At 42.2% G+C, this 15,177-nt stretch overlaps 1 protein-coding gene across 2 annotated transcripts in view; it reads right to left on the reverse strand.

Moving 5' to 3' along the window:
* srrm3 (serine/arginine repetitive matrix 3) overlaps positions 1-15,177 on the reverse strand; it is a 72,229-nt gene that overhangs the window by 34,440 nt on the left and 22,612 nt on the right. For both annotated transcript variants that reach the window (XM_071460353.1, XM_071460354.1), the window contains exon 2: positions 187-494. In XM_071460353.1, coding sequence (XP_071316454.1) covers positions 187-482 — 296 coding nt within the window. In that variant the 5' untranslated portion in view covers positions 483-494. The remainder of the gene's footprint in view (positions 1-186; positions 495-15,177) is intronic.

Genomic DNA, 15,177 nt, shown 5'->3' on the forward strand with positions numbered 1-15,177 from the left:
CTATAAAGCTGCAGGTTCAGGTGATAATTCTCTGCAGGAGAATCATCTTTCACATTGTCATTTGATCGTTATCATAACAATACTGATCACAGCAGCTTTACTGTAAGTGCCTACTGTTCAAGTGGTTCTTGAACCACCTGAGGCCCTTTGTGTTATTGTTATTGGCTGCCCGTCCCGTCTACTTACCCCTGCTCCTCCATCATCTCCTGGAGCTCCATACATTTCAGCTCTACCCTCCTCTTCCTCTCATGGTCCAGAATCTCTCTGTGTGGCTTCTTCACCAGGACGGGCTCTACTTTGGGCTCCTCCTCCTCCTCTTCCTCCACACCTGGCTGTCCGTCCTCAGCTTTAGCTTGTAGGACTGCAGTCGGCGTTGGTGCTCCTGATCCCGCGGGTGTTCCTGCTCCTGCTCCCGGGACCACTGGCTGGGACACCCCGTTTGCACCATCCTTAGGAGACGGCACCCTCGCTGCATCGTACATGATTACTGAACTCTGTGGAGACACGGGTGACGGAGAGAAAAAGATCAGCTGAGGAAGGAGAAGACAAACTGTGAGATGAACACTGGGTATTCCAGCAGGTTCTGTCTGTCTTAGTCTCATTTCAGGTTAATGATTTAACATCCAATCTTTCCCTGAACCCCCATTTGGGAGGATTTTGGTTGTCGATGATTTATTACTGCACTGTTCATGGTGGTGAGAGTGAGTAATTCTTATACACATGGCGCACATTTAATAACATAAAATATGAAAGTAGAATATTTTTCATCTCCACAGTGCACAGCCCCATGAACGAACCTTTATTGCCCCCAGAAGCCAATTTAACAGCTACAAAGCAGTCAACTGATTGCAAATTCTCCCACACATACACACCCAAATTTGTACAACGCATGTATTTAGACACACAATAAGATACAAGCATTCAGAGATTGGACAATACACCCTGAAAGGTGAGCTGTTTGTGATTTGATGGTAATATCTCTGGACAGGCTGCAGCGTTTCTGCCTGAACTGAGTAGTGCACTTTGCAAACATTCACACGCATCAACATACTGTACACACACACACACACACACACACACACACACACACACACACACACACACACACACACACACACTGGATCTTGAGTACATGTGGACATGCATTGCCAGCGACAGCACTGACAGCAACTTCTGCTCCATGAGTCAACAACCCAGTGGTGCCTGGAGGCAGGACAGGGGGGCAGTGGGGGGGTGAGGGGGTGGGGGGAGTGAGTGTTAAATAATTCCTCTTTAAACTCTCTGATGTGCTGGACCCAACCGAGGTTGTAAAGCAAGGACAAACACCACACACACTGTACATTGAGACAGGAGGAGGGGAGTGGAAGACACGAAGCAGCTTAAAGAACACACAGACTGGGAGACGTCTGCAGCAACAAAACATGTGACACTGGAAAATATGTGAAGTATTGATTTATCTAATATATATATATTTATATTTATATTTATCTAATATGATATAACTTGACTGATTTTATTGTACCGACCATGAATTCATTCTTTGCTCTTGAATGTTGCAACCTTTTTGTTTCGGGCTCGTTTACTCGTGAAATGATGAGCTTGTCATTCTGGTGAATAAAAAGTACTCTGGTACAAGTGCTGCATGGACTGTGCTCTGATTAAGATGGATTGTCCTGTTAAGGCCCGAGTAGCACAAGAGCAGGAAGAGCGGGAAGGCCTTCATGTGCCCAAGAGCCTTGGCCGCCCTGCGCCTCAACTCTTCTCCCTCTGCAACTAATGGCTTCATTTTTCAGAGGGGAGCCAGAGGAGCCCAGCTGAGGCACTTCATCACTGTCACACATGGAGACAGGATGTTACAGAGGCTAGATGGACGGAGCTCCATCTCTGCATTTACATCTTCTCCTGACTTATCTCATCCTATCACATTGATTGTGTGAGCAGCCTTCAGGCAGGCGGTTCCCTGCATTTGAGCTGATTCTGAAAGTCTTTGACTGGTTAATAGGGACGTGCTTGTTTTTGAAGTGCTGCGAGCTGGTAAACGAGCCGTAGATCTGTGCGCAGCGACACGACTCTCGGCTGACAGAACAGGTGGCAGGACAGCAGGAGGTATTATCTCTGAATCTATTATACAGTAAATCAGCACTTGATATTCCGTGACAGCGATCTCTCATCCGCACACACTCGTCTGTAGAAGATTCTTGGGAGTAAAGCTCTCATCTATCAAAAGGGACTTTAAAATGACATTCAGGTAGACAGACCTCTGTACCAGCTCAGAAGAAAGTCTTTTTTTTCTTATTGTACTCTATTGATGACAAAACCCAACAGCCGTGACAGTTTTAAGCTTCTCCAGCAAAAAGACAGAAAAAACTGAACAACAAATGAAAAGTCCGAACACACAAATCAGCCGGGACTTAAAGTAAATCCATCTGTGTGAACAGTCGTTTCTATGCTCCTGTGCCACTCACACACCTCAGAGATTTGACAAACATACATTTCATTCTTGAAAACCAAACCAAACAAGACTCATCTCTGCACCATCTGCATTTATGAAAGAGCCAAAATAAACGAGCTGTTAATGAGAAATTACACATCACTGTTTGAAAGCACAATCCAACTCTAATTTAAGAGATAATGCAGTTTTAGAAAGAATCTACACAATTAAGGGAGACCAAACACTTTGAGTAATATTACAATATAAAAACTATTTATTTATCCGGTTTGTTTTACTCATTAGCATTGGTGTTTATAGATGGAATTGGCTCTGTTTATACGCTATTGCCTGGAGCCAATCACAGCTGGACCCAGGACAGGTTGCCAGTGTATTACAGGGCTGACATATGGAGACAAACAGCCATTCACACAGAGTCTCCAACGAACCTAACTTTGGGTTGCAGGAGGAAGTACCTGGAGACCTATGTGGAGAATATGCAAACACAGGAAGGCCTCAGCAAACCAGCAGATTCGAACGCAGAACCTTCTTGCTGTGAGGCGACAGCCACCATTGTGTCGCAGTTTCAATTAAATTTAATATTCATTAGACCATGAAAGGCTATTAGGCTATGAAAGCTTGATCTGGTCTGCTCAGGTCTGGATCTGTCAGTCAGAGGGGAGGACCATGGCTAATCCCATTTGTGCTGGACATCATGTCTTGGCCACTGGGTTGCCCCTGGTTACAATCCACATGATTTTCACCATATGCAACTGACTAAACATAAGAAGCTGTTTGAAATTCAGCTGTAACAAAACTTGAACAAGATGAAGATATCATCTGAGAAACCTTCAGAAAAAGGAGCTTCCCATCACAAATGAGATTCTCTGCAATGCCAGATGTGTGGAGTCAGAAGCTGGAGGCCATGTCGCCAGTCTGTGTTAAACTGCTGCAAATATCCAGCCATCTCATTAAACTAATGCATCATTCCACAGTCATTGCTTTTGTTCCCACGAGGGGGGTGGAGTGCGCACAAATCTGTTCTCTTTCAACTTAAAACAACTAAATCATTGACTTGTGTAATGAAAAAAATCAGAGCATAAAGGGAGACTTGTCAGTGAGCTGATAAGGAAGCAGAGCACACAGCTAATTGTGTGAGAGTCCTCTACAGGGACTGAAGGTTATCTGCAGCTACTGTATTAATGGTGGCACCAACCTTGTCTGCTATTATTGCGAGGGTGTGTAAGACTGTCACATCCCCACAAACACTTTGTAATTAGTCATTATGCTAAGTGGAGTTGTTTAGCCACATTCGCTGAGTGTCACCATCAGTTATTTCAATTCAGAAAGACATACAGTAATGTGTCTTGAACATTCAATATTCCAGTTTGGAGCAATGACACCGATTGCTGTTAGAAATGAAGGACCCATTAGCTCACGCCCTCTCTCCACTGAGAGGAAGACCATTGTTCCTGTCGTCTGCTCTTCACCTTTGCCTGTAGTTTCCTGTCCTGAGTGCGTGATTGGATGCTGCTGCTGCTGTCGAGGCGTCTGCTGTGCTGGCTCTGCAGCCCATCTTCTGCTGACATCACACCTTATACAACAAAACAAGCCTGTAGTGTAAAATAACAGCTCATCACAGTAGCTGTAGCAGTGTGGTCATTTGCATTGAATGTTTAATGGCTGCTGTAATTTCCATGAAAGCATCATGATTTCTCAGTTACACAGTGGCTCAGCCCGTGCTCATCTGGAGCATGCAGTCGATGGATCGCGCACTTAAAGCTCAGTTAATAAGAATAACGTTCTCTGTGGCCACACAGTGAAAAGATCTTAGCCTCATTAGCAACATAATGTTGCATTAGGCTAATGGGACATTAGAGAGGGGATTGCCAGGACTTGAACCACTGTATGATTATAGTGATTATTTTTTTTCACTGGGGATTTTATCTAAATGTATTATTATCAAAAAGCAAATTACATCATTTTTACTACAGTCTGTAGCCCAGTTAGCTGCAATGTGTTGGGATATTTGATTATTTTTCCTGTTTGCCTCTTTGGATGGATAGATTACCAGCAAATAAACTGTAAATTGTACTGTAATGGCAGTATTGCCATTGCATTTGGGATAAGACATGACGTGCTTTTCAATCCACCTTTAGATGCATTTTGCAATTTGCATATAATTGCAAAATGTGTGTCAGAACTTAAACCTAAAAAAGTCAAAATATTGCAAAAAATAATTTACCCCTGGCTGAGATGGAAATTGGTGTATCAATAAAAACAAAACAAAACAAAAAAATATGACAAAGTGCAATGGAAACAGACTTCAGGAATAAATCGTGATGTACATGAAGCATGTGATCTAATGGTCACTTGTCAGTGAAGAGGTGAAAAATGGTGCCGAATAAAAAAATTAAGGCGACGAGAAGACTGTAACATTCATCACATTAATACCTGTAACAAATATGACTGGAATATTTCCACTTTTTCACATCGGTACATCAGTTTGACTGGTGCTCTTTTAATTATGTCATCTCATTACGCCCTCTTCTCTCTAGTTTAATCAGCTGATCAATTATTCTCACCAACAGTGTATCTGGACAGTAGTGGATGGAAATGTAATTTAATCAGCATTTCCTTTTGCTGACTTTCTGGACATTTGGCTAGAACTGTGGCTGTATTTAGATCGAAACCTTAGTATAACTGCCCCCCCTCAGGATGAACTTTAAATGTAACTTGTGTGGTCTTGCCATCAGGTCAAGATTTTATTTTGGGTTTATAATGAGATATAATGAGATTTCTGTGTGGAGTCTGCATGTTCTCCTGTGGGTACTTCCTCCCACAATCCAAAGACATTTAATTGGTGATTCTACATTGCCCGTAGCTGTGAGTGTGAGTGTGACTGTCTCTGTGTGTCAGCCCTGTGACAGACTGGCATCCTGTCAGCTGGGACATGGTTCGGGATAGATAATGGATGGATGGACATGTACCTGCAAAACTAACATGACATACCCATCAGCCTCAGCTGTGCTTTGTATTTGGTGCTAATTACTAAATGTTAGCATGCTACTGAGCATGATGAGCATGGTAAACATTACACCTGCTAAACATCAGCATGCTAACACTGTCACTGCATTTAGCTCAGAGAAAGCACAACCTCACAGAGCTGCTAGCGTGGCTGCAGAGCCGTAATCTTTCTGCAGTGAAAACATCAAACCAATAACTAGATGAACCTTTGCAAGCCAGCATCAACACATGGATACTCATTCAAATCATTACAATCACTGTAACTGTGTTGATAAGGGAAGATTTAGCTGTGCTGCACCAATTTGCATCAATTTTTTCATTGCATATGTAATTTTTCTGTATATAAGGATTAGCTCCATCGAAGCTGGTGGGAAATATCCAGCTCAGTCTTTATACAGTATGTTTTCTGAACCTGACTATATGAACACAGTGCGTTTTTTTTATGTGGTAAATGTACACAGCAGGACACTTTCAGTACAGAGCATATGTATGGCCATCTGTACATTTATTCTTAATAGACCTCACAATGTAAATACTGCAGACACTGTGCTGTCTGTACAACTAGGAGAGAGACAGAAGAGAGTCTACACAGAGAGTATGTGAATGTTTCATTCTGATATATAATCTTCGCAGTCATAAATGAACACTGAGTGTTGTAGGTAGTGGATGATTACATTCTGCAGGAGAATTCAGCCAGCATTGATTTATATTTCATCCATAACCCTGACATAACATCAATATGGAAGGTAAAAATGTCTCTTAAGTGCAGCAACAATCCAGTTTCAGCAGGAATCATTTTAGACATTATTGTCTTATCATATCTTCTGCCTTTTATTTTGAAGCCTAATTTAAACCTATTGACAGGTTAATGGAGCTGACATTGCAATTGGAGGGGAGAAACACTTAAAAACAACAGCATGCTGCATTTTTTATTTTTTTAAATCTTGAGTTTGTTTAAGTGGAGTCTGTTTCACCTGCTACGCTGCAGAGAATAAAGCAGAGAGGTGGGACTGGTCTGCTGCTTGGGGCCATGTTCCTCACTAAAAGCCCGTCTCCCTCTCTAACCCCTTGCCCCTCTCTCATAGCATGATAGGTCACTATGTGTTGTGCACAAAGGCTGTGATGATTGGATCTCACTCAGCGGTGGCTGCACCTCGTCCATGATTGCAGGGTGGCAGTAATAGGGGGCCTGACCTAAACTGAGACTGGCAGAGAGAAGCTGAATAACATCCTGGGTGGCTTTCACTCAAACTTTTTTTTCACCCTGCGAAATGAGAGAAATATTCTGTGTGCTGGATATACTTTGTGTCCACATGTCTTAGTGAGGCCTGACTGCATTCCTCTCTGTGTGTCTCCTGCTTTCCATCGCACCTCTCTACCAAAATAATCTGCCCCTTGGCTGGAAGCTTGTGTTTTGTTTTTTAGCACTTTGGCACCCAGAGGATGTGTTTAGCTTTCCCAAGGTCAGCTGTCTTCATTCCAGGCACGTTGTATTGCTGTTGGGTGTTGGGAAACAAGCAGCCTAAAGTTTTTTTTTCATAGTTTTTTAATCATTTGGATGCAAGGTGCATACAAAACGAGAGGTCTCAGGAATGGTACCAGAAAAGAAGGGAGAGACAGACGTGGACAGAGGCCCTGTTTGACGTTTAAATGGGGGATCAGAGGTTTTGAGATGTGTGATTTCTTTTTCATTGCTCTTTCAAAGCTCTGTGATTTAACAAGTCACATGAGACCACATAGACACTACAATAGAGACAGACTGCATTGGAGACGCTGGCACATTTTCAACAAACAGCTGCTGTGATTTGTTAAAATCATGCCCAGGCACAGCCCACCATTCATCTGACTTTATTAAACAGACATGAGGTTAGACTCAGAGTGAGTCTCTGTAAAGTGCTTCACTCACTTTTCTGTTTGTGCTTTAGGAGCTGCAGTGCAGTGACATAAGAGTGCGGCTTTGACTGTAGTTCAGAGAGATTTCTACTCTATCAGGGGAAAGGAGAGGGCTAAAGCAGAGGAGGGAATGACTGCAGGAGCCCGAGGAATTCCAGCAGCATTTAGAAATCACAAACACTCCTCTCACAGATGCAAAAAACTACACTTTCTTTGTTGAGCTACTGGTAAGAACCACTCTGTGCATCGTTTAGAGCCAAGCAGACAACACAAACGGGATGATAACGTCTTATATCAACATAGTCTGATCTAATGAGTGGGATGAGAGAGATACAGAGTAAGTAAGTAAGTGAGAAGCTGGCAGAAAATGCTTGGACTTTGGTGGAGAAACATCCTTGGCAACCTCAGAGACAGAATGTGATAAAAATAAACCTGTCCCATTTTCAACACAGACAGATTTCTGCGTGTCACCAAAGAGGAAGACATCGATGCTGTCTATACGGTGACATCTGGGCCCGTCCTGGCACACGGTTCAGCTGTGGGTTGACAATCTGGAGAAACACACGCTCGACCTCAGCGCAGGGCTTTGAACAGTTTGCCCTGCTTTGCTCCCCAGGGATCAAACTGTGCTTTTTTGAATCTCTCCTTCAGTTGGTTCGCGTCTGCTCCAGCTGCCTTAACGCACAACCATATTCTGCTGAAACTCATAACCTCCTCTCTGTTGCCATGTGCAGTGTCTCAGGGGAGAAATGATTAGCACAGGACTGCTGCTGATGTGATTAGAGGGGTCACTGGCAGGGGAGAGAGTGGCTCAGGTCTGTGAGCCTGAGTCACTCCCTGCCTGTCAGTGCACTGCACACCACAACACATCTGCACTGCAAACACTAGGGAAGGGCATATGAAGGTTATGTAGGATTATTTATCTTCATCTTTCTGGTATCTTCCCCTTGACAGAGGTGCAATGAAAATATTTTATGTAAAACAATGATTCTTTTTTTTTCCTCAAAAAAGCTGGTGCAACAAATTTGCAGAAAAAGTCTTGTGGACTCAAATTTTTCACACAAGGTGAAAAATGTCAGGTTCATTTTGGTAGATTTGGTACCTCCCGGCTGATCCAAAAACAGGCAAAGAGCTGGAGCATGTGTGGAGCCAAGTCTTTTGCGCATGCTCTCCTACTTATCACTCAAAGTGGCCACGCTCTCAATTATGTATAACTTTAGGCTGTAATAAAGGTTAAACAGGTGACTTATATTAAAATTCACCCACCGTACAGTTGTCTGTTTTTGTACCAGGCTGTAAACATGGTAGTAACATGAGTCCATGGGGATTGCAAGGTTCAAGTGTCAATTTGAGGAACTTCAGTTTTTGGCACTTCAGTATTGCCTTCATTTCTCAGCCACTTGCATGTAACACAGGTCCTTGGCTGGAGTTGAACCATCAGCGTTGTTGTTACTGTATGTGCTATGCGCCTTAACCATTACACTGTCAGGACGTGGCCGCGTTCTCAGAGCAGTTCTACAAACACTCTTAAATTCCTGAAGAAGATGATACTGAAGCCTATTTAACTGTACTGTACGTTACAACAGACATTATAAGTGTTGTAAATGAAATGTTTTATACTTGGGATTGTTCAGTGTTAAATGAAGCTTAAAGTGCAGTAAACAGTCTCCACCTTTCAGACTATATATAAGTTAATTCATCTATTAGTCTATTAAACACAAAATGAAACCGTGGCAGTTCCTATGAGTGTCATGAACATGCACATCATCTGTTGTGGATGTCATTCTGTCATTGTTTCTGTGTTAGACCTGCTGCACGTAAGCCTGTGGTGAGTAAAGAGAGAAGAGAGGATATGAAACCTGAAATATACCAGGAAGGTGGCTTTCAGCCAGAGGAGATGAATATATTACACAAGCAGAGGGAAAAGAGGATGACGTTGACAGAAACCACAGGTCAACTGTGCAAATGACCTGCTGAATTAATTTGTCTGTGTTAGTGTAGTTTTTTTCATCCAATTATAATTATTATAGAATTATTAATATTTTATCAAAAGCATCTGCGTTCCTGATGAAGCAAAGACTTAGAAATGAAAAAAATAATTAAAACTTCAATAAAACATGTAGTGTCTGGTTCCTCCTGCAGGTTCACTGGCTTGTTAAGATGCTCTTAACCTCCGACGTGTGTGGAGGAGTCACTCACTAATCTACCAGCTTTTCTAAGAGTCTTCAGTTATGACGCTTTTGGGAAACGCCTCTTAAACTCAGACATGTTCATAAGATCATTTCAGTCTTTGATCAGCTTAACCTTGAGATGCTTTGAGACATGGGGCCTGGTGCTGGCCTGATGTAAGAAATGATGTCTGAAGCTAACAGCATGTAAAACATTAAAGCCCAATAACATGAACCGCTAAGTAGTGCATCCAAACTAGTGCAGACACATCTGCCTTAACAAGTTTGCTCTGCACATGATGTCTCTGTAGCATTTCAAACCAGGTCTTCCACACAGACCCTCACATAGAGAATATAACCCTGCTGTCCCCGAAGTACCATTTACATTAAATCGAGCAGATCTCATTAAAAGTGCGGTCTGACATTTCCTCTCAGAGCCACATGAGAGGCTGAAGACAGAACTTCAATAAGATACAAAACAAAAAGGTTGCGCCTTTCTTTGAGATATCATTTCTGCATCATCCATATGGAGTGCATTAATGGATTCAGCCTCTATCTTGTGTCCTTGCTTATTCAGCAGATACAACTTCAGTTGCATTTCAGGTTTCATTATCTGCTTTGGCCTTTGTATCACCACCAATGTTCTTTTAGCCAGCGAAGCACTTTTTCTGATACTTTGAGATTGAACTGAAAATCTAGCAGCAACATAATACTGTATGGTGTTGAAAACCTCTTTCTAAACCCAGCTTGGAGTCTTATTGCATTTTGTGAATGAGAAACAAAGGCAACTGGGGCAGTAAATTACCCTCTGTCTTTCTGGAGTGCAACTCAATCCCAGGAGGATAAAAGGATGTTAGAAAAACTGCAGTAAAACTTCTCCATGTGACTCATCTTACTTAGAGGGCAGCAGGACTTGGACAGTGGGTTTTATTATTAAAAATCACCTTCTCTTATCCAAGGATAGAGATAAGAGCGGTTCCCTCATCTGTGTCTTTCTGCCCCTGTCTCTCCTTCTCGCTGGGAGAGTCATCTGGAGATAAGCCTGCCCCTGCACTCTCTGTCCAAACCAACCATCCAATATGGAGTCTATCAAATGTCCAGCAGACATGCTAGGTCTAAATTAGCTCATCGCCACAGCAGCGAGTGCTTCACAAAACCCAACAGCTACAATTATTCACCCATATAAATATTTCCATGAATTATCACCATCCTGCATGATCATGATCAAAATGAACTGTGACTTCTGGCTTGACGGAGCCAGAAAGTTTCAATAAAAGGGCAGAGATGCTCGAGCACTTCCACAGCGCAGCCAGCTTCAAAGAAGAAATGTAAATTAAAAAGTCAGTAGGACCAGAGTGCACTGGGTATAGAGGGGCTTAAAAATGGTCGAGGTTCCTCCTCGAAAGGTCACTGGGGAGTCAACAGGGTTACAGTATGAGCAGTGAAGTTTACAGCCTGGAGCAGAGGTTTTCAAATTTCAAAATAAGAGTGTCATGACATGAGGCAGGTTAAGTACTTTAAAACATTTTTTGCAATTTGTGTCAAAAATTGTACTTCTGTCTTCCGTCAAATATGAACACACAGACATATACACATATTTTTAAATTGAGAGTGACTTAAACTTCTTGGGCATATTGTTATGTCCGATGTCCATTGAGAATAAATATCTATAAATCTGATAAGAAATCATTTTCTTCAGCATCAGAGTAACTCAGTGATGTCTGTAAATCAATGCAGTGCAAACATCCATTAATATGAACTGTTAATGTGTTTTGACAGAGTGTCACATCCACATGATTCCTATGGTTCTGAACACTGACACTCTATCACTGCATATACAGTGATTGTCCCTGCACTGAAACCCTGTGGACATTTTGAAATAACATCCAGTGGGTGACAGGGCTGTTTCCCCCCCGGGGTGCAGATGTCTTGATTTTGTCTGAGGAGACGTGTCCGCAGTACTAGACTTTGAAACCCCTGGCCTAGAGGAATGTGCACTTTGGGTTCAGGAAACACAAATGCATTTTCATGCAGCGAAGAATTGTCACAGTTCTCCATGTTTCAACACTGTATGCTTTAAAGACCTCAGAAAACATGCTATTGATATAGATGAAATCTTCCTCCCATCCAGCTGCCTGCTGTGTGTGGGTGATTGAACCAGTCAGAGAGAGAGTTGGCTGAATAGAGTCAGTGCCCGGAGCAATCTGAAGCCAATCTCCAGACTGCTGCAGCACAGAAATGAGGCTGTCCTCTTTTCCACCTGCATGTGCTGCTGCTCTATAATTGACACAGCACTGTGGAGCGCAGAGCGATCAGCTTCCTGATACAAAGTGATGCCTGTCAGTTAGCGGCAGACGTTCACTCCCTGACTGCAATCACCCCTGGACTACAGGAGCATCGCTTGGAAAACTTCTGCACAAAAGCACCTTCACTCCTGCCAGTGCAGCACCTGCTTTCATCCCACGTAACAACCACCTTCTACCAGTGATAGCTAAACAACAACAAAAACAAAATCTCTCAAACTTTCAGACAATGCCCTGTTTCTATTTCCCACCGGAATAAAACTTGTCAGGAGTTTACAGGGGTATGTTTTTCTCGGTACAGCCACAGGGTTGATTTTAAATACAGGTTTTCTGCCTACACCTTTCTAGGATTGTAATCACCAGCAGCCAGCGGCCTTGACTGCCGCCACACAGCTTTATGCATAACAAAAATTGTGCAGGCTGATGAGTCATGAGCTCCAACCTCGGCTTAATTACACTGGGGACTCAGGCTCTCTGTCACTTAGCTGCAGGCCAATGAACCAAATGATTTTGTTATTAGTTCCCTACCAGCTAACTCCCAATTTTGTTTGTCGTACTTTGCATGTTCCAACCCAAATGTTTCTAACTGATTAGTAAAAGCTGCAAAAACGCCAGAAGAAATTCATGACATTTCTTATTTATCAGTGCAGAATTAGCAGCTGGAGCCGTGGTGATCAGCATGGTGACCCGATCACCATCAGCTAATTTCTTACTTGAATAAAAAGATTTTATTTAGTGGAATTATTTGATCGGCTAACTTTCATCCTCTCTTCACATTTTTAACAATCTTCGTCTCAACAGTTTTACTTATATAGTGGTAAATATAATTACAATTGTGGCTTCAAATTACTGAACATCCTTGTAGTTAATTTAGTGGAGCCTGATATATATAATAATACCCCTCACACTCACACTGACAGAGGAGAGGGAAAGACAGATAAGGCACAGTGCCAAAAAAAACCAAGCTGTGTTTATTGGTTTTGCTTCAGAGCACTTATACATCTAAAAAAAAAAGTCTACCAGCAGACATGTAAATGACACTCAGAGCTGCTTTGACTCTCAGAGACTTTACATTTTATCATCTCTATTTAGACTAAACAATTTTTACACAGCAGTTTCTTATACTAAGTCAAAACGTACAGTGTATCATTGAGAAAGCAGCCAACCATGTAAATCCATGGTCAGATCCATTATAAACAGTTTGTGAATATGAGCTGCAATCACAGTTAATTTAATGTTGTGACTGCGGCCAGTCCACTAATCTTCCTCTAACACAGCTATCAGTGCTTTTGTTCCCTGAAGTCTAAATGCTACCAACATATCCTGCAGTTTTGCAAGTTATTTTTAGACATTTACTGCGATTAACTATCCACAATAATCAGTCCTAAACAAGACAAGAGTCACAACACCAGCTCATCTCATTCAAAAAAGTTAAAAAAGTTTCTTGTTATAATATGATGAGCAGTGATTTCAGCTACAAGCTAATAACAACATGCTAACACGCACACAATGACAGTGTTACTATACAGCAGGTATAATGTTCACAATGTTCACCATCTTAGCACTATACAGGTTTTCCAGGTATTAGGTCACAAACCAAACAAAGTGTTGAACCAGTGAAGATTGTGACCGGATGATGATGATGATAGAGGAAGAGTCAGGGGACGACCGAGTCATCAGACTGATCCTCTGGGAACCATGAACGTCTGCACCAAAGGTCCTGACAATCCATTTAGTATTCCAGTATAGATACTTCAGTCTGGACCAAACTGGTGGACAGACTGACATAACCATCCATTGAGCCACATCATTAGTGGCTTTGTCTGATGCACAGATGAAAGCTGAGGGTAAATTCATATCCATTCATTACTTAAGGTTTTAAATGGCAGAGAGACATTCAGATCAGGGCCCCTGCCTCTTACATGCTGCTCCCTGTTGACAGCAGACACATCCTCTTCCATTTCCTTGCAGACTACTTAGACTGTAATACACACATCTGCTACTGGAGAATAACATATGACTCCGAATGGAGCTGAGCCAACAATGCTTTTCAGTCCTTATTAAATCTGGCATGTTGACTGAGACGTCGCATTCTTATTTATAGCTTCAGTCTTATGTGGCATGTCCATATGTACCACTGTCTCCTACACTGACTAATTAGATGGTTTCTTGATCGTCTGTCATGTTTACAAGCTGTAATAATATGCAGTAAATATGTTTTTCTGTCTTTTGTAGTGTATTGTTAGGTCCACCACCAAGATAGATACAAAAATATCCTGCAATTCTCTTGTCATTTTCCAACTGGTGCATTCAGCAGTGTCAAAGCCTGTTGTGGCAAAGTGAATGAAAATACAGTGTTGATTAGAAAGTACAAAAATACATTATATTCATGTTTGAGCTCTAACTGCAACAAGTGGAGTCAGCTGAACAGCAGCCTCCTTTGTCACCTGAAGGTGCCTCACAATAAAACGCACAATAAAGTCACAATAAGCTGCTGCACAGGCGACCTATGGAGTGGTTGTATGCCTGTGATGATGCTCAAGCAGCTGCTGGAGTTATAAGGAGCATATGTTTTCTTTGATTTCTAAATGGGTGTACAGATGTTTATTGGCAATTGCATTCAAGTAAGTCATTCTGAATCTAAAAATATGGGTATCATGTCTGTGTGATTTGTTGATGTGACTCTGACACTGAAATTGCAACAACTGGGCACTATGAGTTTTAAAGCAGCCTTCAGCAGTTACTGCTGCTGCAGCTGTGGAGCATGTTGGTAAGAGAGCCAAACTACAATAACCACCTCCCTGTTGTTTTTGGAGCACCTGTGTGCACCTGTCCCTTTCACCTTATTCAGAATCAGAATCAGAATCGCCTTTATTGTCATTATACATAGTACAACGAAATTTGAGCGCTGCTCCCTTGGTGCAAACAATGCTAATTAAATAAAATAAATAAAAACCTAAAGAGAACACAAGAATTAAAAATAGAGGAGGTATAAAAAGGCAAGTGATATGTACAGATATATTTACACGTGGTATGAATGAAAACCCGATTATTGCACTTTAGGCCCAGTTTTATTGCACAGGTAATTGGAGGTTATGCAGTGTGATCGACCGGTCATCCGGATTTCTTTTTGTCTTTGTTGACTGCAGTGATAGCCCTCGGGAAGAAGCTATCCCTGAGTCTGTTTGTCCTAGTTTTGTGTGACCTGTACCTTCGGCCTGACGGTAACAGGTCAAACAGGTGGTTACCGGGGTGGGAGGGGTCCTTGATGATGTTTCCAGCTCTGCTCAGATAGCGAGAGTTGGCAATGTCCTCCAGGCTGGGCAGAGAGCAGCCAGTGATCTTCTGGGCTGTGCAG

The sequence above is a fragment of the Trachinotus anak genome, unplaced genomic scaffold (genome assembly GCF_046630095.1).
Source record: "Trachinotus anak isolate AG129_WGS33_773 ecotype Australia unplaced genomic scaffold, CSIRO_AGI_Tana_v1 ptg000024l, whole genome shotgun sequence".
NCBI classification, from domain to species: Eukaryota; Metazoa; Chordata; class Actinopteri; order Carangiformes; family Carangidae; genus Trachinotus; species Trachinotus anak.